The sequence below is a fragment of the Mesoplodon mirus genome (genome assembly GCF_964341445.2).
Source record: "Mesoplodon mirus genome assembly, chromosome: 13".
NCBI classification, from domain to species: domain Eukaryota; kingdom Metazoa; phylum Chordata; class Mammalia; order Artiodactyla; family Ziphiidae; genus Mesoplodon; species Mesoplodon mirus.
Window position 1 is genome coordinate 37,930,586 of NC_138989.1, and position 24,523 is coordinate 37,955,108.

A 24,523-nucleotide genomic window follows, 5' to 3' on the forward strand; every position below is an offset into this window, starting at 1 on the left:
GTGTGAGATTCTGCATTATGTGATATAAATAAAAGCATACAGCAACACCAGTAGAATCTGAATTAGATAGATCAGACTACTTGATCTCTAATTTATCTTCTAAATATAATATGCTATATAAGTAAAGTTGATGTTTAGCCTTCTGCAAAGTTAGTAACATAAAGTTCTCTGAATACAGCCCTGGAAATGTAATGATACCAATGTACACATCCATTCATTCTTCCACTTCTTATGTTTTTTTTTCCTTTCAAGGTTCTTTTTCATATTATATTGTTGCTTTTATATAGAATCTGGTCATTTAGGTAAACTTTTTATGAAAGAGGTGTTAGATTATTAGGAATATAGCTAAAAGTTTAAGGCTGTTTTTAAAATGTTTATAATTCAGCTATATGTCAACAGTAATGATCTCTGTCCTTGTATGTTTGGATTTCAGAAGTAAGAATTTCAGAAGTCTTTAATTTCATGCAATTCAAAATTATACTTACATATTACAGTAAGGCTAATTAATATTTTGCCGATTCTTTCTTTATTAAGAGCAAACATACCTCCAACCAAACATGTAAGAAACAATTACTGAACACTATATTACTCAATAAGGTGGTGATATTTAAGAACAGACTACAATTTGTACTTTTAAGAAATTCAGAAATTAGTTTGGGATATGAAACATATGAATACAAGGAAAACTCACGGAACATAATCTAGTGTATGACAATGTATCAATAGTACAAAGAATATATATATATATATATATATATTATGCTTATTTAATTCAAGATTACCTTTGTGCAGAGAAAGTAATTACTTTTGTGCAGAAAAAGTAATTAACTGCTGAATTCTATTACAGAAAATCCAAAAACACTGGGGGGTGTTTATGTCAACATCTTGAGTGTTTCAGAAACCAAGCCAGAGAATAATTGATAAAAATATAAAATTTAGGGACTTCCCTGGTGGTCCAGTGGGTAAGACTCCATGCTCCAAATGCAGGGGGCCGGGGTTTGATCCCTGGTCAGGGAACTAGATCCCACATGCATGTCGCAGCTAAGAATTCGCATGCCGCAACTAAGAAGCCTGCATGCCACAATGAAGATCCCGCATGCTGCAACTAAGACCCAGTGCAGCCAAAATAAAAAAATTTAAAAAAATTAAAAAAAAATACATATAATTTTTTTAAAAAGAAGAAGAAAAAAAGAAAGGATGCTGCAGCAAACACACCACTTTGAAGGTTCTCTGTGTATTTCAATATAAAATAGCTCCGGGGCTTCCCTGGTGGCGCAGTGGTTGAGAGTCCACCTGCCGATGCAGGGGACACGGGTTCGTGCCCCAGTCCGGGAAGATCCCACATGCTGCGGAGCGGCTGGGCCCGTGAGCCATGGCCGCTGAGCCTGCACGTCCGGAGCCTGTGCTCCGCAATGGGAGAGGCCACAACAGTGAGAGGCCCGCGTACCACACACACACACGCACAAAAAAAAGCTCCAATATAATACTCATGGAGCATTAGGGAGGGAAGAAGGATTAAAATATTGCTCTTTTCTTGGGGTCAAAACTCAAGTACTACCTACTTGGTGATACAATAAAAGTATTCTAACATCTAAAGAACAAAATTATTGTCTTACAGTTGGATTATTGGAGAAATTTCATAAAGCAAGACTAAATTGAATTCCTGTTTTCTAAACTTGAACTGAATCACCCTCATAAAAAGTTTTGACTAAAATGACAAGATGCTTCACTTTAAAAGGTTAGCTATAATAACCTCAAATTTAATCATTACTCCAAGCAATTCAAATATCTAATACCATTCTAATGGAGTATAATTTGATTAGAGATACATATTTTAAAATAAATTTATCAAGCAGATTTAACACACCCAGTTAATGGTGCATATAGTTCACTTTTATATACTGGTATGGTACTTTGTTTAGAGTTCTGTCGTGTAGTACTTGCCAACCTACATTGTACAACTTATCCATTTCCTTACTATGATGTGAGCATCTCAAGAGAAGATAATTAAATCTTATTAATCCTTCTCCCTGCACCTTGGTGCTTAGTATATACCTGACAAAGAGTAGGTTGTCAAACATGTCTGTTGAATGAATGAATGAATGCCCAGCATATGAAAATAATGTTAAATGTTTAACTTGTATCTGAAGTCCATTAGAAAAGATTAAAACTAATATTAGCTCATACTAATGATAAAAATAACTAACAATGAGTGCTTACTCCATGCAAAGCATTGTTCTAAGTGTTTTACTGTGTTTTGACTTACTTAACCCTTATAACAACCCTGAGACACATATTGTTATTATTATCCCCATCATCCCTATTTTTGAGGAAATGGAGGCATAAAAAAGATGAAAGTTATTTGCCCAAGGTCACAAGGTCTTACATGATGTAAAACATAATTCATTTAGTAGTTTTAGGGAAGAATCACTTAATTTTTGAAGAACTGAAAATTATAGGCCTTTCGTAACATCAATATAGTGATGATAATGCTAGAAAACTATACATTGTTCCAAAATGTATTATAAAACCAGAACTCTTTGGATAACACGATTAACCAAAATATCAATATTAAGAGAATCTCTTGACCTATTAATTGTTGTAACTTGAAGATATATAGGGTATCATTCAGCAAAGAATTTCTGAAAAACAATATCCTGAGCATGGATGAGTCTGAAAGATATTAAATATGAAATTGGAAATCTAATGCATTGTTGAAAAGTGGCATATTAATATATCTCTTTATATACCATTAAATCTACTTTATTTTTATTTTATTTTATTTTTTTTTTGCAGTACACAGGCCTCTCACTGTTGTGGCCTCTCCTGTTGCGGAACACAGGCTCTGGACGCGCAGGCTCAGCGGCCATGGCTTACAGGCCCAGCCACTCCGTGGCATGTGGGATCTTCCCGGACCGGGGCACGAACCCATGTCCCCTGCATCGGCAGGTGGACTCTCAACCACTGCGCCACCAGGGAAGCCCAAATCTACTTTAAATGTTCTTAAAGTGATTTTTAGATATCCCTAAGAAAATAACATGACTACAACAAAGTCAGTACCTACCCCAAATATCAATGTGTAGCATACTTACCTACGATTGCTATAATATGTAAATCCTACAAAGGGTAGTTGATTGCCAACAAAAGCTTTAGGTATAGGGAATGTTTCTTCATCTCCTTTATCTTCTTCCAAGTCATCAAAGTTACTTGTGTCAATGTCACTACTTAAATCAGGTACAACTGGCGCTACAGCTAAAAACAGAAACAAAATTGAAGCAATGATCCTGTACCAACTACTAATGACTTCCTACATACAAATAACTTGTGAACCACAAATTCCAAAAGGGTTGAACCCTATTATAGTAAGCTTTATTAGGATTATTAATCAACAGGTATTGATCATTAATTATGTAATTCGTGAACCAATTATCTTCAAAGTCACCTATAATTATCATCTATACCTCCAGTTTAATTTGAATATTACAAGTCAAGTATTATTAAGGTTTGTTTCAAAATACATTGTAGTATAAGATGTGCAAAAGCAGTTAGGACTACAGAAAAGACTTTCCAGAAACTATAGCATGACAAATCGTACTCAAAGATGATTAGTTTCAAATGCAGTATTTTGCTCGTTAATCTGTTCTACAGCAAACTAGAAATCAAAGTTACTTCTTAGTGGTCCTGGGTATAATAATTTGTTACTGAAATATGTTTACTCATCTAGAATCTAGATGATCAGTATTCCCCTCCCCCCGACTCAATATCTCTATAAGAGCAAAGTATTTTTTTTAATTGAAGTTGATTTACAATACTGTGTTAGTTTCAGGTGTATAGCTAAGTGATTCAGTTATATGTATGTGTATACATATATATATGTATATAGACGTGTATTTTTGTTTTTTTCTGATTCCTTTCCATTATAGGTTATTATAAAATACTGAATTGGAGCAAAGTATTTTGAATTATATTTTCAGACTAGTTACCTTCCCTGAATTAAGTGATTAAGGGGAAACTCAGTGAACTATTTATGAAATGGCTATTGGGAAAAGAGAGCAGGGATATAAAACCTTAACACAGAATCTTCAAGAGTTTTCAACTTGATGGGGAGCAAGACCCACACATACTTAATAACATAAAGCTGTATGTGGCAATGCAAATCTTCATGACACAGAAGAAAATACTATATGAAACTAGTACTACTAATATCTTCTTTTGGAGCTTAAATATGCTAAAGAAAGTACACCTAAAAATAATTTTCAGGAAAAAAGCCTTTTAAAGATACAGGAGTATAATAAAACATCACTGAAATTTTATCATCAAAATATTCAATAATTATTTTTGATACAATCATCTCGTGTTCCTTTAGAGAAAAAGATAAAGAAGAGTAAACAAACAAAAACTAACTGACCTGATTTTACAATCTTAATTTCTTATATAAAGGAATCACGGTTCTATTGAATCGTCTGGGTATTCCAGGCAAGAAATAACTATTGTTGTGCATCTCAGATACAGTGAACTATCAGATAAATTTGGAAATGAAACAACACATTTAACTAAAAGAAGCTGTAGTACTAACAGTGAATGAGAAAAGAGCTTTTCCACCATTTTCTTTCCTTAATGGCCAAGAAAACTGCCCAACTAGATGATTCTAGCTTCCTGATCTTAACTGACTAATTTGTAAAATGAGGGGAAAAAAGGGTTGTCGCTCCTTGTGAAGTACATGGTCTTGGCACAAATTTTACCTTAAAACAGTGGTTCTCAATCAGGGACAGTTTTGGCCCCTCGGGGATATTCAGCAATGTCTGAATGTCAGAAATGTCTGGGTACATTTTTTTGTTGTCATAACTGGGGGAGGGATGCTACTGACATCTGGTGGGTAGAGACCAGGGATACTGCTAAACATCCTACAATGTTCAGGACAACAGATACAAGAAAGACTTCTCTGGTCTAGTGTTGAGGCTGAGAAATCCTGCTTTAAAATTATCATATAAGATAGATTTTAAAAGGAAGCAGGGCAAGTTTTGGTGCATTTTCTCTTGCTGTTTCAGATGGACCTAGTCTGTTTATAGATGACATACCATCTTAGAGTAGTTTTAAAATGAGACAAGTATGGGATACAAGTATGGGAAATCCTGGGAGAATTATAAAAGTAATTATTTCTGCTTCTAAATTAAGATGTTTAGGCTTTACATAATATCATATAATCATGCCAGAACTAATAAATAAAGAAGGATAAATTTAGCTTTACTGAATTACCATCAATATATACAGTGTTCCATTTATAAAAAATTTACCTTTCAATAAATAACTGGTAATATAGGAATCATGTTCCATAAAAAAGAATCCAACTGATGTCACCAAAAATGGCAGAAGAGGGAGCTCTAAGAAGCTGCCCTTCCACTGAAGTAACTAACCATTAAGCTCACAAAACTATCAGGAACAACATTTTTAGAACTCTGAAATCTAAGAAAAAACTTACAACAAGCAAGGAAACGTTCAATGAAGAAAGAGGATGCTAAATTGTGGCATTTAAGGAGATGTTCGTCACTGGCTGACTGCTGAGATAATGGAAAGGGGACTTAAATGAACACACACAAGGAATACAGACTTCATAAGAATAGTTCCAAAAAGTCACTAAACAAACGGATGACTGGAGCCCACAACAAGCTGTTGCTTGCAAACTCGACAAGGAGGGAATTCTGATTTCCAGAGTTACAACATTAGTGTGTTCAATATGTCCAGTTCACAACAAAAAATTACAAAGCATATTAAAAAAAAAAAAACAGGAAAAGTATGGCCCACTTACAGGGAATAAAGAAAACAACAGAAAACCTCACTGGGGAAACCCAGACATTGGTTTTACAAAACAAAGTCTTTAAATGTCTTAAACGTGCTCAAACAACTAAAGGAAACCAGGAGTATGATACCTTAACAAATAGAATATATTAATAAAAAGACAGAAAAAAGAACCAAATGTAAATTCTGGCACTGAAACGTACAAAAGCTGAAACTAAAAATGCGCTAGAGAGGTTCAACAACAGATTTGAGCAGGCAGAAGAACTGGTGAATTCAAAGATAGGACAACTGAAATTATCAAATATGAGGAACAGAAAGAAGAAGTGAATGGAACCTAAAGGGCTTCTGGGACACCATAAAGTAGACCAACATACACATTACAGGAGTTCCAGGAAAGGATAGAAAGGGGCAGAAAGAATATTTAAAGAAATAATCACTGAAAATGACCAAATTTAATGGAATATATATATCTATACATCCAAGAAGCTCAATAAACTCCAAGTAAGAACTCAGATCCACACTAGGACACATTATAATAAACTTTCAAAAGACAAAGACAGAGAGAATATTGAAAGCAACAACAGAGAACCAACTCATCACATACAAGGGATACTCAATAAGATTAACAGCCAATTTCTAAGCAGAAACCTTTAAGGCCAGAATGTAGTGGAATGACATTTAAAGTGCTGAGGGAATTCCATGGCAGTCCAGTGGTTAAGGTTTCATGCTTCCACTGAGGGGGGCATGGGTTCAATCCCTGGTCGGGGAACTAGGATCCCACACACTGTGCAGTGCAGCCAAAAAAATAATAGTAATAAAGTGCTGAAAGAAAACAACTCTCAACTAAGAATTCTATAACTGGCAAAATTATTCTTCAGAAATGAAGAAGAAATTAAGAGATCCCCAGGTAAAGAAAAGCTGAGAGTTTGCTACTAGTAAACCTGTCCTATAAGAAATGTTTTTAAAGGGAGTCTTCCAGGTTGAAAGGAAAGGATACTAGACACTATCTTGAAGCCTTATGAAGAAATAAAGAACACCGGTAAAGATAACTACATAGGTAAATGTAAAACCCAACTTTATTGTAATGTTGTTTTGTAACTCTACTCCTCCCCACATATGATTTAAAAGACAAATGCACAAAACAATTATAAATCTATGTTAATAAGCACACAATATATAAAGGTGTAATTTGTGACAATAACAACTAAAGTGAGGGAATGGATTTGCATAGGAGCAGTTTTTATTGCTACTGACAGTAAACTGTATCAGTTCAACCTAGATTGTATCAAGTTAGGGTGTTAAATGCAATGGTCAGCGTAGTCACTATAAGAAAATGACTAAATAATATGCAAAAAAAGAAATGAAGGGGGAATCAAAACAGTAAACCAGAAAAAGTAATCTATTAAACAAAAGAAGGCAATAATTTAAGAATTGAGGAACAAAAAGAAAAAATAAGACACAGAAAACAAATAGGACAATGACAGAAGTCTTTCTGTACAGTATTCACTTTACATTTAAATGAATTAAACTCATTGATTAAAAGGTAAAGATTGGAAAAATGGATTAAAAATTGATCCAATTATATGTGCTGTACAGACTCACTTTAGATCCACAGAGATAAACAGGTTAAAAGGATGGAAAAAGATATTCTACAGATAAAAGAGCTGAGGTAGCTATACTAACACCAGACAAAACAGACTTTAAGTCAAAAATGGTTAAGATAAAAACATTGTATACATATATTTTTACTGAAGTATAGTTGACTTACAATGTCGTGTTAGCTTCAGGTGTACAGCAAAGTGATTCAGTTTATATATATATATATATATATATATATATATATATATATATATATATATATATATATATATATTCTTTTTCAGATTCTTTTCTATTATAGGTTATTACAAAATATTGAGTATATAGTTCCCTGTGCTATACAGTAGGTCCTTGTTGGTTATCTATTTTATATACAGTAGTGTATATATGTTAATCCCAAACTCCTAATTTATCCCTCCCCCATCTTTCCCCTTTGGTAACCATAAGTTTGTCTTCTATGTCTGTGGGTTTATTTCTGTTTTGTATATATGTTCATTTGTATCATTTTTAATTTTTAGATTCTACATATAAGCAATATCATATATTTGTCTTTGTCTGGCTTACTTCACTTAGTATGATAATCTCTAGGTCCATCCATGTTGCTGCAAAAGGCATTATTTCATTCTTTTTTATGGCTGGGTAATATTCCATTGTATATATACACCACATCTTCTTTATCCATTCATCTGTGGATGGACATTGAGGTTGCTTCCATGCCCTGGCTACTGTAAATAGTGCTACAATGAACACTGGGGTGCATGTATCTTTTTGAATTAGAGTTTTCCCTGGATATATGCCCAGGAGTGGGATTGCTGGGATCATATGGTAGCTCTATTTTTAGTTTTTTAAGGAACCTCCATACTGTTCTTCATAGTGGCTGTACCAATTTACATTCCCATCAACAGTGTAGGAGGGTTCCTTTTTCTCCACACCCTCTCCAGCATTTGTTATTTGTAGACTTTTTTGACAACAGTGATTCTGACCAGTGTGAGGTGAAGACATTGCATACTAATGATATTGATAAAAGGGTCAGTCAATTCATCAAGAAAATACAACAATGATAAACATATATGCATACAACAACACAGCTCTCTCTCTCTCTCTCTCTCTCTCTCTCTCTCTCTATATATATATATATATATATATATATATATATATATGACATAAAAGAAACAGTTCTAATAGAGTCCTCAATAATCCACTTTCAATAGTGGACAAAAAATCTAAACAGAAGATGAATAAGAAAATAGAGGACTTGAAAAACACCATAAACCAAATAGATGTAACAGATATACTAAGCACAATCCAAGACCAACAGCAGAATACACATTTTTCTCAAGTGCACATGGGACTTCTCCAGGACAGACTATATGCTAGTTCAAAAGACAACTTAATACATTTAAAGAGACTGAAATTCTACAAAGTATTTTCTCCAACCACAACGGAATGAAACAAGAAGTCAATAATAGAAGGAAAATTAGAAGTTTCACAAGTATGTGGAAAATTAAACAATAAGTCACGGAAGAAATCAAAAAAGAGACTAGAGAAAATGCTCTGAGATGAAAGAAAATGAAAACAACATACCAAAACTCATGGGATTCAGTGAAAGCAGTACTTAGGGGGAAACTTTAGTTGTAAATGCCTATATTATAAAAAAAGAAAGATGTCAATTCAACAACCCAGACTGATACCCTAAGAAACTAAAAAAAGAAAAGCAAACCAAGCCCAAAGCTAGAGGAAGGAAAGAAATAATAAAGATTAAAATTCAGGTAAGCAAAATATATAATAGAAAATAAATAGTGAATATTAACAAATAATTGGTTCTTTAAAAAGATCAATCAAACTGGCAAATCTTTTACTAAACCAAGAAAAAAAGAGAAGACACACGAATAACTAAAATCAGAAATGAAAGTGGGGACATAACTACCAACCTTCTACAAATAAAAAGGATAAAACTAAAAACTATGAACAATTGTACAACAACATATTAGATAACCTAGACGAAATGACAAATTCCTAGAAACACACAAACTATCAAAACTTATTTGAAAAAGAAAATTTGAATAAACCTACAGTAAGAGATTTAATCAGTAATAAAAAATGTCCCAACAAAGAAAAAAGTCCAAGACAAGATGATTTCACAATTGAATTCTACCGAACATATAAAGAAGAATTAATGCCAATCCTCACAATCTTCCAAAAAACAGAAGAGGATAAAACATTTCCTAATTCAGCCCATGAGGCCAGAATTACTCTGACACCAAAGCCAACCAACACACAAGAAAAAAAAAAACCACAAACCAATATCCCCAGATGCAAAAATCTTCAACAAAATACTAGCAAATTGAATGTAGCAGCATATTAAAAGGGTTATAAACTATGATCAAATGGGATATATTCCAGGGTGGCCCACCGCATGAAAGTCAATCAGTGTAATACATCACATCAATAGAATGAAGGAAAAAAACCCACATGATCATTTCAAATAACACAATCAGTCAACAAGGCACAGAAGAGAACTTCCTCAACATAATAAAGGGCATTAATGAAAAACCCATAGCCAACATCATATACAATGGGGAAAGACTGAAAGTTTTCCCCCTATGGTCAGGAACAAGACAAGGAAGGATGCCCAATTTCACTACTGCTATTCAACAATGTACTGGAAGTTATAATCAGAGTAAACAGGCAAGAAAATAAAAGGCAGCCAAATTGGAAACACATTCAACGTAATTGTTACAAAAATTCCACTGTCTTTTTTTGTAGGAATGGAAAAACCCATTCTAAAGTTCATATGGAATCTCAAGGGATCCCAAATACAAGCATAAATCGGAGATATTGTGAGTTCAGTTCCAGACCACAGCAAAAAAGAAAATAGAGCAATAAAGCAAGTCACACAAATTTTTTGGCTTCCCAGTGCGTAAAAATGTTAACACTATACTGTAGCCTATTAAGTGTGCAATAGCATTATTTTTTTAAAATATTAAAATTAAAACCTTAATTTAAAATTAAGACCTTAATTTTATTGCTAAAAAATGCTGACCATCATATGACCACACAGGGTTGCCACAAACCTTCAATTTACAAAAAACTGCAATATCTGTAAAAGCACAATGAAGTGAGGTATGCCTGTAATCAAAACAATCTTGAAAAAGAGGAACAAAGTTAGAAAAGTCACACTTTCTTATTTCAAGGCCTACTACAAAGCTACCACAATCAAAACAGTAGCATAAAGACAGACATATATAGATCAATGGAATACAATTGAGAGTTCAGAGATAAACCCTTGTATTTATATGGTCAAATGTTTTTGACAAGGGTACTAAGACCATTTAAGGAAAAAAGGACAGTCTTTTCAACAAATGGTGCTGGGAAAACTGGATAACTACATGCAAAAGAATGAAGTTGGACTCTTATCTTACACTATATACAAAAATTAACTCAAAAGAATGGAAAGCAATGACTCCAACAGACATTTGTATATCAATGACCAGAGAAGCATTACTCACAATAGCTAAAAGGACAAGCATTCTGAGTATCAGTCAATAGATGAATGGATTAAAAAAAAAGTGGTATATACATACATGGAATATTATTCAGCCTTAAAATGGAATGAAATTCTGATGCATACTATGACATGGATGAACCTTGAAGACATGCTAAGTGAAATGTCAATCTCAAAAAGACAAAGATTGTGTGAATCTACTTATTTAAGGTAGCCAGAACAGTCAAATTCGTAGAGAAAAAAAGTAGAATAGTGGTTACTGGGGGGTTGGGGTAAGGGGAGAATGGAGACTTATGGTTCAATGTGTTACAGAGATTTAATTTGGGGTGATGAAAAACTTCTGGAGATGGATAGTGGTGTGATTACACAGCAATCTGAAGGTGCTTAATGCTACTGAATTGTGCACTTAAAAATAAAATGGTAAATTTTATGATATATATCTTTTATGAAAATAAAGAGATAATCTTTCTTAAAGTTTATTTGTTAAAAAAGAACCCAATATAATGCTGACGAAGTCTGAACTCCTAAGCCCCTAAAACTGGCTAGCTCCTAAATTCTTTATCCATGAAGCCTACACTGATGATCTCTCTCATGAGAATGTAAAATTCTAAGAGAGGACACCAGACTCAGTTGAACCACAGAACCTAAACTAGTATATATATGCATACAATTAATTGTGTTTGTTTTTAACTAAACTGAAAACTCACCAGATGATCTGACAGTTATCACTGTTACCATCTTAAGTGTCACCCATCAGCTAAAGGTGGATTAAGTAATGGTAATATCTTAGCTGAAGTGAGATCATGAATGGCAAAGTGTTTTACAACTAACCACATATTATATTTAACACAGTACTATTAATAATGTTATTATATGTAATAATTGTTATCATTTTGTTTTTCCTAAAATTTAACTGCCAACAAGTGTCAATTCCCTACGTTTCTAGTCTGTATAATACTGAATAGTGGAAATCTTTAAATGATACATGGTATTTCACAAGATCAAAGATGCTAGAGTCAAACAGACTTAACCTGAGTCCTGACATTGTCATTTGCTAGCAGTATAACCTCTAGCAAGCTATTGAGGTCTTTTCATTTCTTTTATCTTTAATCGCCTGTCATTTCTTTAATTCTATCCCAAATGCATGGAAAAAGTAATTTTACAATCTTAATACTTTGTGTCTCTAAATTAAGAGTGAATAAGACCAGGAAGCTCATGGAAATTCTGCCAAAAAAATCAAGCTATTTTGTACCCTGCTCCCACACAGCCAAGGAACAGATGGTGAAGACTGCCATTATAACTTGCAGACATATAAGTGGCAAAACTACCAAAAGAACTATTATTTGCAAAACAGTAAGAAATTTTGCCAAAGAAAATTGAAGAGGCAAAAAATATTAAAAAGAATTATAACTGTTATATAATTTTTAAAAACTTGGCAGGTCAGAGAGGTCAGTTCAGAATAAAAGTATTCTTGGTATTTTAGGGGTGGGAAGTAAAGAAGGGTAGGAAGACGGAAAGGGAAGGAGAGAACAATAAGTTCTACAGACTTTGATTTTTCTTTCTTTTTTTACAGTAAGCACAAAATAGGAGCTATCAGGATTAGAAAAAGCTCTCGAAATTTTAAGTATGTTAACTCTAAGTAGACTGTAGCAAAACCATAGATAACAACATAGATCTTAAAAAGATACAGAAATGATAACAACACTACTAATAAAACTACCTATTTATAGAAATTCTTTAAATATAAAGTTCATTTGACTTAAATCAATGACTTAATTCATTTTACTTACTTTTTCCATAAACATAAACAGTTATATTAAGGAGGTATAACAATATCAAAAATGCCACTGATTTGGATGCCACAGTTCCACTAGACTATGAGCTCCACAAGGTAAAGAACTTTTGCTGGTTTGTTTTCCTAATGTCTGAAATAGAGTATTGCTCAGTATATAGTAGGTGTTCAATAATGTTTGCTGACTAGGTTGCCTCCTCTCCTAATTAATATCAATTTTCAAAACACTTATGTCTTCCCTACTTTTTTAGAATGATTTATCATATGGTTATTCTGTAGTTGTTTATGCATTGCTTTACTCTGAAAAAAGAAGCGACAGAAAAGATACTCGGTATTTTCTTCAGTCCTCTTTTAAATTTTCCCCAAGTTACAATCAAATCTGTATGTTTTCAGCCTTCTGAAACTTTACTAAAAGCATAACTCAAATAAAAACATAATTTTTCAATGCAAACATTCATCATCTCACTCTACTCATCTCTGTCTTGCAACAGTTTCTCTTGAAATGTGAAGACAATAATCATGTCACATTTACTTATGAGGAAGAGGAAGTTCCTTATTTTCCAGTGTATAACTAACTGTTAATAAATTCTCCCATGGTGAGCCTGCTCCTGTAGCTTCTCCAGATAGCAGGTCATTCACTGTCATTCTCTGTAGCAGTGTAATTTCTTAATTTCCAGAATTCCTTATTTCCCCTTTTCCCTTCTTAGTCAATTTTATAACTTAGTAGAATGTATGTACTGTACCTGAAGGCCATATAATGGTTTCTTTTAAAATATTTAACAAGAATACTTCACTAATATAGGCAACGCTACATGATCTATTTCTTCAAAATTAGAAAGATTTTTCTCCCCTGAAGGAATCATCTCACGCAATCTCAACTAGATAGACAGATCTTAAGAGGAATACCTAATTTGTATCTGTTTCTAAAACAGCTGAGTTCATTTTATTATGATCATTGCTGTTGCTACAGCAGGAATTGTTGCTACAGGGGTTGGTATACACTATCCTTTCTCTGCTAAGTGAAAAGGGAAACAATTCCTGAGACTTCAGCAAAGGAAAGATGAATTCTTGGCCTCCCAAATACAAAAAGATGGTGGGAACCTTTGGTGCCATTATGACTTTGATTCAGCTACATTAAGCAAAGTTTTCTGTGAATCATTGTAATTTTAACTCTTTTTAAAATAGGGAATATTCTAAACTGACTGAAAATTAACTTTTTGCACACTACAAATTTTTATTTCTGGATTTCAAGCTGCAAGTCTGATGGAATCAAGCATACCATAATTTCTTATATCCTCACACAAATTAAACTGTGATAGAACCTCCTTATATTTTAGGTTTTAGTAAAAACAAAAGAATAACTTTTTTTCACAAGAAATATTACCTCTTAATTATTGACCTCCTCTACAAAGAGATACTAAAGTCTAAACAGACAGCAATTCAACAAAGATCAAATATCACATTATGCCTGCTGAGCCCAACTCCATTACATGTACATAATACTTCATCTTGATATATTGAATGGGACATCAGAGAAGGAGCAGTATAATTTTCCTAATATTATCAAATATTCTCTCTTTAACTAGGTTAGGACAATACTTATATAGTATTTGTATACTCTGGATTTTCATCAGATATATACATATGTTAGGAAGGCAGTCCCAACAGACTATTTACCACAACTACTCTCAAACAGTCACTGTAATGTGCAAGAGAAAATAACTTACTGTCTCGGAGTGTTTCCCAAGCCCACTGATCATTTTTGAAGAAGAGATGTCGTTTGATTTCTTCTACACCATTCCTCCCTAATCTCACCTCTCTGAATAGAAAGAGAAAAAGTCATTAATCATTTAAGATATTATATTGATACTATAACCTGTTCATATTTATTTGTGGGCATAATGCTAAATCTGTGCAGGATGTTACATATGATCTTATGTCACCTTGAAATTATACTGTCAGCATAATTTTGAGCTTACATAAAAAATAAGTTGAAGACTGAGAATATTAAAGAATTTTTTCTAAAGAAAAAATACACACAAAACAGATTTATTGATACTCCATGACTTTTCTACTGACAACAAATATCCATCACCTTGCTTCATTAGCATAATTAATTTTGTTCATAGGTTTTTTAATAGTGGTAAAGTTAATACATTTCTTGAACTAACAACTTCACACCAGGAGCTAACAAAAACTCCAAAAGATGTTTTAAATATAAAATTTCCATTTTATTCTCTATTAAATATTTCTGACCAACCAACCAAAAACCAATGACAACTAATTCTTGACCCTACAACAAAACTGAGAGCTTTAATGGGACAAGCTACTGATCCTTGGCCTCTTCCATAGGCATAGAAAAAATGCATTTTAAAATGTGCCGTTAGCTGAATTGCAAAGGAGAACTTGGCACCTTTTGTTTTAGTAGAGTACTTATAAACAACAAAAATCCCAATTCTTTTCATGAGTTGAAAGATAAACTGCTTTAATCAAAGAGGAAATCAAAAAATACCTAAAAACAAATGACAATGAAAACACAACGACCCAAAACCTATGGGATGCAGCAAAAGCAGTTCTAAGAGGGAAGTTTCTAGCAATACAATCCTACCTCAAGAAACAAAAAACATCTCAAATAAACAACCTAACCTTACACCTAAAGCAATTAGAGAAAGAAGAACAAGAAAACCCCAAAGTTAGCAGAAGGAAAGAAATCATAAAGATCAGATCAGAAATAAATGAAAAAGAAATGAAGGAAATGATAGCAAAGATCAATAAAACTAAAAGCAGGTTCTTTGAGAAGATAAACAAAATTGATAAACCATTAGCCAGACTCATCAAGAAAAAAAGGGAGAAGACTCAAATCAACAGAATTAGATATGAAAAAGGAGAAGTAACAACTGACACTGCAGAAATAAAAGGATCATGAGAGATTACTACAAGCAACTATATGCCAATAAAATGGAAAACCTGGAAGAAATGGACAGATTCTTAGAAAACCTTCTTAGCACAACCTTCTGAAGCTGAACCAGGAAGAAATAGAAAATATAAACAGACCAACACAAACACTGAAAATTGAAACTGTGATTAAAAATCTTCCAACAAACAAAAGCCCAGGACAAGATGGCTTCACAGGAGAATTCTATCAAACATTTAGAGAAGAGCTGACACCTATCCTTCTCAAACTCTTCCAAAATATAGCAAAGGGAGGAACACTCCCAAACCATCACCCTGATACCAAACCAGACAAAGATGTCACAAAAAAAGAAAACTACTGGCCAGTATCACTGATGAGCATAGATGCAAAAATCCTCAACAAAATACTAGCAAACAGAATCCAACAGCATATTAAAAGGATCATATACCATGATCAAGTGGGGTTTATCCCAGGAATGCAAGGATTCTTCAATATATGCAAACCAGTCAATGTGATAAACCTATTTACAAACTGAAGGAGAAAAACCATATGATCATCTCAATAGATGCAGAAAAAGCTTTTGACGAAATTCAACACCCATTTATGATAAAAACCCTCCAGAAAGTAGGCATACAGGGAACTTACCTCAACATAATAAAGGCCATATATGACAAACCCACAGCCAACATCATTCTCAATGGTGAAAAACTGAAACCATTTCCACTAAGATCAGGAACAAGACAAGGTTGCCCACTCTCACCACTCTTATTCAACATAGTTTTGGAAGTTTTAGCCACAGCAATCAGAGAAGAAAAAGAAATAAAAGGAATCTAAATCGGAAAAGAAGAAGTAAAACTGACACTGTTTGCAGATGACATGATACTATACATAGAGAATCCTAAAGATGCTACCAGAAAACTAGCAGAAGTAATCAATGAATTTGGTAAAGTAGCAAGATACAAAATTAATGCACAGAAGTCTCTTGCATTCCTATACACTCATGATGAAAATTCTGAAAGAGAATTTAAGGAAACACTCCCATTTACCACTGCAACAAAAAGAACAAAATACCTAGGAATAAACCTACCTAAGGAGACAAAAGAACTGTATGCAGAAAACTATAAGACGCTGATGAAAGAAATTAAAGATGATACAAACAGATGGAGAGATATACCACGTTCTTGGATTGGAAGAATCAACATTGTGAAAATGACTATACTACCCAAAGCAATCTACAGATTCAATGCAATCCCTATCAAACTACCAGTGGCATTTTTCTCAGAACCAGAACAAAAAATTTCACAATTTGTATGGAAACACAAAAGACCCCAAACAGCCAAAGCAATCTTGAGTAAGAAAAACAGAGCTGAAGGAATCAGGCTCCTGGACTTCAGACTAAACTACAAAGCTACAGTAATCAAGACAGTATGGTCCTGGCAGAAAAACAGAAATACAGATCAATGGAACAGGATAGAAAGCCCAGAGATAAACCCACGCACATATGGTCACATTATTTTTGATAAAGGAGGAAAGAATATACAATGGAGAAAAGACAGCCTCTTCAATAGGTGGTGCTGGGAAAACTGGACAGCTCCATGTAAAAGAATGAAATTAGAACACTCCCTAACACCATACACAAAAATAAACTCAAAATGGATTAAAGACCTAAGTGTAAGGCCAGACACTATAAAACTCTTAGAGGAAAACATAGGCAGAACACTCTATGACATAAATCACAGCAAGATCCTTTTTGACCCACCACCTAGAGAAATGGAAATAAAAACAAAAATAAACAAATGGGACCTAGTGAAACTTAAAAGCTTTTGCACAGCAAAAGAAAACATAAACAAGACAAAAAGACAACGCTCAGAATGGGAGAAAATATTTGCAAATGAAGCAACTGACAAAGGATTAACCTCCAAAATACACAAGCAGCTCATGCAGCTCAATATCAAAAAAAAAAAAAAAATCAACCCAATCCAAAAATAGGCAGAAGACCTAAATAGACATTTCTCCAAATAAGGTATACAGACTGCCAACAAACACATGAAAGGATGCTCAACATCACTAATCACCAGAGAAATGCAAATTGAAACTACAATGAGGTATCACCTTACACCAGTCAGAATGGCCATCATCAGAAAGTCTACAAACAATAAATGCTGGAGAGTGTATGGAGAAAAGGGAACCCTCTTGCACTGTTGGTTGGAATGTAAATTGATACAGCCACTATGGAGAACAGTATGGAGGTTCCTCAAAAAACTAAAAATAGAACTACCATATGACCCAACAATCCCACTACTGGGCATATACCCTGAGAAAACCATAATTCAAAAAGAGTCATGTACCACAATGTTCACTGCAGCTCTATTTACAATAGACAGGACATGGAAGCAACCTAATTGTCCGCTGACAGATGAATGGATAAAGAAGATGTGGCACATATATACAATGGAATATTACTCAGCCATAAAAAGAAACAAAATTGAGTTATTTGTAGTGAGGTGGATGGACCTAGAGTCTATCATACAGAGTGAAGTTAAGTCAGAAAGAGAAAAACAAATATCATATGCTAACACATAAATACAGAATCTAAAAAAAAAAAAAATGGTTCTGAAGAACCTAGGGGCAGGACAGGAATAAAGACGCAGACATAGAGAATGGACTTGAGGACATGCGGCGGTGGAAGGGTAAGCTGGGACAAAGTGAGAGAGTGGCATGGATATATATACATTACCAAATGTAAAATAGATATCTAGTGGGAAGCAGCCGCATAGCATAGGGAGATCAGCTGGGTGCTCTGTGACCACCTGGAGGGGTGGGATAGGGAGGATGGGAGGAGACGCAAGACGGAGGAGATATGGGGATATATGTATATGTATAGCTGATTCACTTTGTTATAAAGCAGAAACTAACACACCATTGTAAAGCAATTATACTTCAATGAAGATGTTAAAAAAAATTAAAAAAATAAAAATTGTGACACCATAAAAAAATAAGATAAACTACTTTAGATATAATGAGACACTTTTAAAGACGCTTTCACTGACTCTCTCAGACTGGCTTAGGGAAACTCTCCATGGTTCTATGGCACACGATACTTAAGAGTACTTACCTCTTTGTACAATAAATACCTCATTTGCCTGTCTGTTTCCCCCAAAGGACTATGAGGTAGTGGAGAACAGTGGCTGTGTATCTTGGTCATTTCTATACCTTTGGCATAGTTTTTATATTATACTATATTTATATATTGCTTATATTAAAATGTAAAAATTTCAAAAACTATATGTTTCAGGCTGTAAAGGACATACTGAAGGAGGATAAGTTAATTTTAATTAAAGTGAATCCAAAATTGAAACATATTTAAATTTAAAGCCTCTCTACTATTTAAATTTTTTTTTTTTTTTTTTTTTTTTTTTTTTGCTGTACGCGGGCCTCTCACTGCTGTGGCCTCTCCCGTTGCGGAGCACAGGCTCCGGACACACAGGCTCCGCGGCCATGGCTCGCGGGCCCAGCCGCTCCACGGCATGTGGGATCTTCCGGGATCGGGGCAGGAACCCGTGTCCCCTGCATCGGCAGGCGGACTCTCAACCACTGCGCCACCAGGGAAGCCCCTACTATTTAAATTAACAATATACAACCTTAAATCCTAAATGTAATCTTAGTAAGCCATCTGGTTCCTGTTTAAATTTTAAAAGTAAACCACAAGGGTATACATAATATGCCATTTTTGTTTCTAAAACACTTATGTGCATTTACATTTATAAAAAATGCTTGTTGAAACTGGAAGACCATGTCAATGAAAGAAGGAGGTAGAAAATACTACATACTTTTTTCTATAGCTTTGCACTATCTACTTAATTTCAAAAAGCATATATAATTAAATCTTTTTCCCAGCTTTACTGAGGTAGTAACTGGCAAATAAAATGTTAAGATATTTAGTTTACAATGTTACAATTTGATAATCATACATATACACTGTGAAAGGAGTCCCCCAACAAGCTAATTAACACATCAATCACTTCACATATTTACTTTTCTTTTTTTGGTCAGGGGCAAGAACATTTAAATGTTGTCTCTTCACAAATTTCAATTATACAATACAGCGTTATCTTAAATGGCATCAACTGGAAGATGCATCATCATTTTTCTATCACCAGGAAAAAAATGTCCCAGTTAAATTACTACATGCCATTGATTTTAAGATGCACCCTAATTTTAGAGATTTTAACATGTTAAAAAAAAAAACTCAGGGAATTCCCTGGCAGTCCAGTGGTTAGGACTCAGTGCTTTCACTGCCAGGGCCTGGGTTCAATCCCTGGTCGGGGAACTAAGATCCCACAAGCCGCAGAGCATGGCCAAAAGGAAAAAAAAAAAAAAATCAGACTCAATAAAATATACTACCATCTTTATATTTAACTAAGTTAAAAATGTTAACAATGAAAAAAATAATCATCTTGTCTAGTCATCAGCAAAGAATCTATTACTATCCCAATTTCTTAGGTAAGTTAGTTGAGATCCAGAAAAGCCATCCAGAAAAATCAGAAAAATTATATCAGGTTTCACTGTCATGAACGATTTTGGGAATGGTAGTTTTTATTCCAGTAGTTCAAATATAGGAGTTCAGACATAGACCTTAAAAACTGAGCAGCAAAATGAAAATTTCCTTGGAATAAGTGTTCCATGTTAAAATTATTTACCTGTCAGTAAGGAAGGCACAAATAAGATTTTTTGCTTCTTTTGATATGTCATTATCATCAGGGAAGGTAAGTGAATTTTTATGGTTCATAATCTTACTGTAAGTTCCAACCAGAGAATCTGCATAAAATGGTGTATCACCTGATAAATTGACAGGGAAAACAAAAGCAAATTAAGATACATTGAAGGAAATCAGTTTCAAAAGAAAAGAGTCAATGTTACTGTTTAAAGATAATTAACTATGCATAAACTAAAAATATACACCAAATACATAAAAAGAAGTAACACATCAAGTTTCTCTAAGTCTCTAAATAGCTTATCAAAACTGACAAAGTAGGTTTGGATCAGTTTGTTTCCTACAAACAAAAGCAACACTGCTTAATGTAATATTTTATTAGAAGAAGCCAAGTCTAAGTTTGGAGATGAACAACTATGTTAGAGGTACATAAAATCCTCCTTTACTCACCTACAAGCATTTCATATAAAAATACCCCAACTGACCACCAGTCACATTCTCGTCCATAATAACCATCACCACCTTGAGATTTTAATACTTCAGGGGAAATGTAATCAGGTGTCCCAACTGCTGTATCACATCGTACCATACCTTCCTAAAAAGAGGTCAAATTTTCAATTAGGATATAAATGTAAAGTCTCAATTATTTAACATGAGTTTTTCTTAATATAACATGTAGAACTCTTAAGTCTTTGTGTTATGAAAGATCACATCAAAACCTAATGCAGACTTGATAAAAAGTAACAAACAGCTTAATCATATATACATATTATATACACAATATATTCACAATGTATGTGTGTATGTGTATATGGTTATAGCAGTGATTTTTATTTTGTAATAACACTCACTAGAAAGACACATTGCCACCCCTTTATTATTCCCCCATACCAATATGATGATCTCATCTTAATTGCAGAGAACAAGTATATAAGTCAATGCAAATATGTTGAGGAACCGAAAGAATGAATCACTTGATAACATCAATATATAAATGCTGATTTAATTGTTTTTTACTAAAATAGTCATTCACTTTAACTATGCTTGAAATTGAGGGAAAAAACATGGAAGAATTGACTGTACAAATATAAAATGGGGAAGCATGTGCATGGGAAAAGGGCATAATAGTGTTAAGCCCACTGATAACTACCTAATATGCATTTTAACCCTCTCTCCAAAATAAAAACAAAAACTATATATACCAGTTACTTACTTTAGCTGGTATGAATGCAACAGAATTATACATGATTACACAAAAGTTCTCACATAGTGTTCTCCTCCTAACCCATAAATTTCCTTTGGAAATAATAAATACAACTTTCTGGTTATTCTTCTATGATAAGTTTCAAAGAATATAAACTGTTTCAACTGAAAATAAAGCAGCATACTTGCTACTTCAGCTATGTATATAAGTTATTTATTATATAAATAGTGAGCATGAGTACCTTTTACGATTGACTCCCCAAATAAGTAGTAAGATCTTTTCATGTTTAATAGAAGGCTAAGTAAAACATTAAAAAATATACATATTACTGAAATCCAGTTTTTATGAAAGTCTCATTTTAACAGTGGCATTAGTATTTAGTGACATTTAAGCTAATCCCATTTCTAGCTACCAATAGTGGACATTACAGATTTGTTTTAAAAGATTTAGTAAATCTGGCAATCCACGCTTCCCCCAAATAGAGAGGGGAAAAAATAAAGCACTTACAAGTTACTAACACAACACTGAAACCATGGCATCTAGTTCAACAAATAAGACTGGGCACATCAATTCTGTACAAGTCCAGATATGGTTAGTAAATTCTTAAAACATTGGGAGAGGGAAGGGTAAGCTGGGACGAAGTGAGAGTGGCATGGACATATATACACTATCAAATGTAAAATAGATAGCTAGTGGGAAGCAGCTGCATAGCACAGGAAGATCAGCTTGGTGCTTTGTGACCACCTAGAGGGGTGGGATAGGGAGGATGGGAGGGAGATGCAAGAGGGAGGAGTTATGGGGATATATGTATATGTATAGCTGATTCACTCTGTTATAAAGCAGAAACTAACACACCATTGTAAAGCAATTATACTTCAATAAAGATGTTAAAAAAACATTTTGTAAAAAGCATCTATCTTGAATTAGCAAAACTAAATTAAAATCTAATTATTTAACCTTATTCATCTTCATACAAGTACCAAAATCTGCTAACTTCAAATGTCCAGATTTATCCAGCAGCATGTTATCAGGCTTCACATCTCTGAAGGGGGAAAAAAAAAGTACAGTATCTCTGAAACAGATCAGAAACTGATAAAAATTATATGAGGCAGTGATTTTAGGTCATATATCCTCAATTTAGATAAGGTCACCTTTGATCTATATGTGCTCTCTATCCACATCTACAAGCTGACTTCATCAGGGAGACTCTCTCATATATTATGCCTCAGAAGAAGACATTCTTTTAAGTAGAGTTTGATTCTTCCAAGAGGAAAATCAAGTCATTTGAGAGAGAGTAACCATAAAAAATGTAACATTCAAACATAAAAAGTAACTGAAACACACAAGATAGATAAATACATAAATAACCCCAGAAGAAGGTCTAAATCACTTTCATTTTTCAATCCCTGGCACTGAGCACAGCAATTGCACATAGAATTCAAGTGGTGTTTGCAGAGCAAATGAAATTATTCTTCTACCAAATAAATTTGATCTGTTCACTAATTAAAAGCAAATTAATTTGTATATAAAAATTAAAAGCATTTAATACCCCAGGATATACCTTTAAAAAACAGCTTATAATTTTTACTTTTCAGGACACCATATAAAAGCCTTATAATCAGAATAAGAAATATTAAAGAATACATTTATACCAACACTAAACTGAAATGTTAAAACCACAAATTTCAAAGTTTTAAATTCTGAAACACCACTCATGTCATATGGGAGAATAGGTGGATTTAGAATGGGAAATGCTAATCAAATGAAGTTTAAGTACTGATTTTTAGCTTCTCTCTTTAACAAATGAGAAATTTTAAAGCATTTTTATCCTTACCTATGAATAAAACCCATGGAATGGATTGCATCCAATGCAAGAACTACTTCTGCAGTATAAAATCGGGCCCATTTTTCAGGCACATCATAGTTGCTCATTAAGTTTACAAGATCTCCACCAGGCATGTATTCCATTACCATATAGAGATAACGATCATCTTGGAATGCATAAAATAGCTACACAAATACAAGAAAAACAAAGAAACAAATTCATTAAGATTAAGCAAAACTTTCATTTAAGAATTGTCAAAAATACTAATATAAGATGTAACTGAAATAATCAACTTGCAGTAGTTGTTAAGTACTCTTTAAAAAAAAGAAACAAATACAAAGAAATAGCATTTGCATATGCAAAGGAGTTATTAACTGTGGTTACTTCTGAGGAGTCGGAGACTTCTTTTCTCTACCCTTTTCTATACTAATTGAATTTCTTATACTGAGAATTTTTAAAAATTATAATAGTTTCAATAAAGAATATACAACTCTTCTAAGCAAAGACATATTGTAGTTCTAATTTAAATTGTGCATAGTGGGGTTTAGTGTTAAATTTATATCAACACCACAATTTTCAAGTAATCTAATAAAATTAGGCTACAGTCTTAGTTGTCCCTTATTAGCTGTGTGACTAGGCAATTTACTTAACCTCCCAAATTATCTGTGGCTATAATCCTTTCTAGAAGAATATATGGGGAAAAAAAAAGAATATATGGGACTATATATCATGTTTGACTTTTATACTTGCTGCCCAGTTTGTGTCTGGATGCCTGGCAGTTGGCAAGTACTTAATGAATGTTCAAGGAATAAAAGCACAAATTTAATCTATAAATTGAGGGTGTAGCTAATAGGGATTAACTGCCTATCAGAGTTGTTAAAAAGATTAGCGAATAGAGAAACAGCCCTTAGTACAATAGATGTTCAGTAAACAGCTGCAGTCAGTAGGAGGAGTCGCAGTAACAGCTAACAGAGAAACAGGAAGAGTAAGGTCCATTGATATGAAATTGGCAACAATATCAGGAATAAATATATTATGTGACCAGTGTTGAAGTTAAAAGAAGAGCAAATTTACAAAAGAAAATTTCTTTTTTTTTTTGCCGCAATACATGGCTTGTGGGATCTTAGTTCCCCGACCAGGGACTGAACCCATGGCAGTGAAAGCACAAAGTCCT

The 24,523-nt window shown here is 33.6% G+C and overlaps 1 protein-coding gene across 1 annotated transcript in view; it reads right to left on the reverse strand.

Moving 5' to 3' along the window:
* ROCK1 (Rho associated coiled-coil containing protein kinase 1) overlaps positions 1 to 24,523 on the reverse strand; it is a 154,217-nt gene that overhangs the window by 58,564 nt on the left and 71,130 nt on the right. The window contains exons 5-10 of the mRNA XM_082640433.1: positions 23,359 to 23,534; positions 22,482 to 22,566; positions 20,771 to 20,915; positions 20,307 to 20,445; positions 14,420 to 14,511; positions 3,093 to 3,252 (exon numbers count right to left, since the gene is read on the reverse strand). Of these exons, the coding sequence (XP_082496559.1) occupies positions 3,093 to 3,252; positions 14,420 to 14,511; positions 20,307 to 20,445; positions 20,771 to 20,915; positions 22,482 to 22,566; positions 23,359 to 23,534 (797 nt within the window). The remainder of the gene's footprint in view (positions 1 to 3,092; positions 3,253 to 14,419; positions 14,512 to 20,306; positions 20,446 to 20,770; positions 20,916 to 22,481; positions 22,567 to 23,358; positions 23,535 to 24,523) is intronic.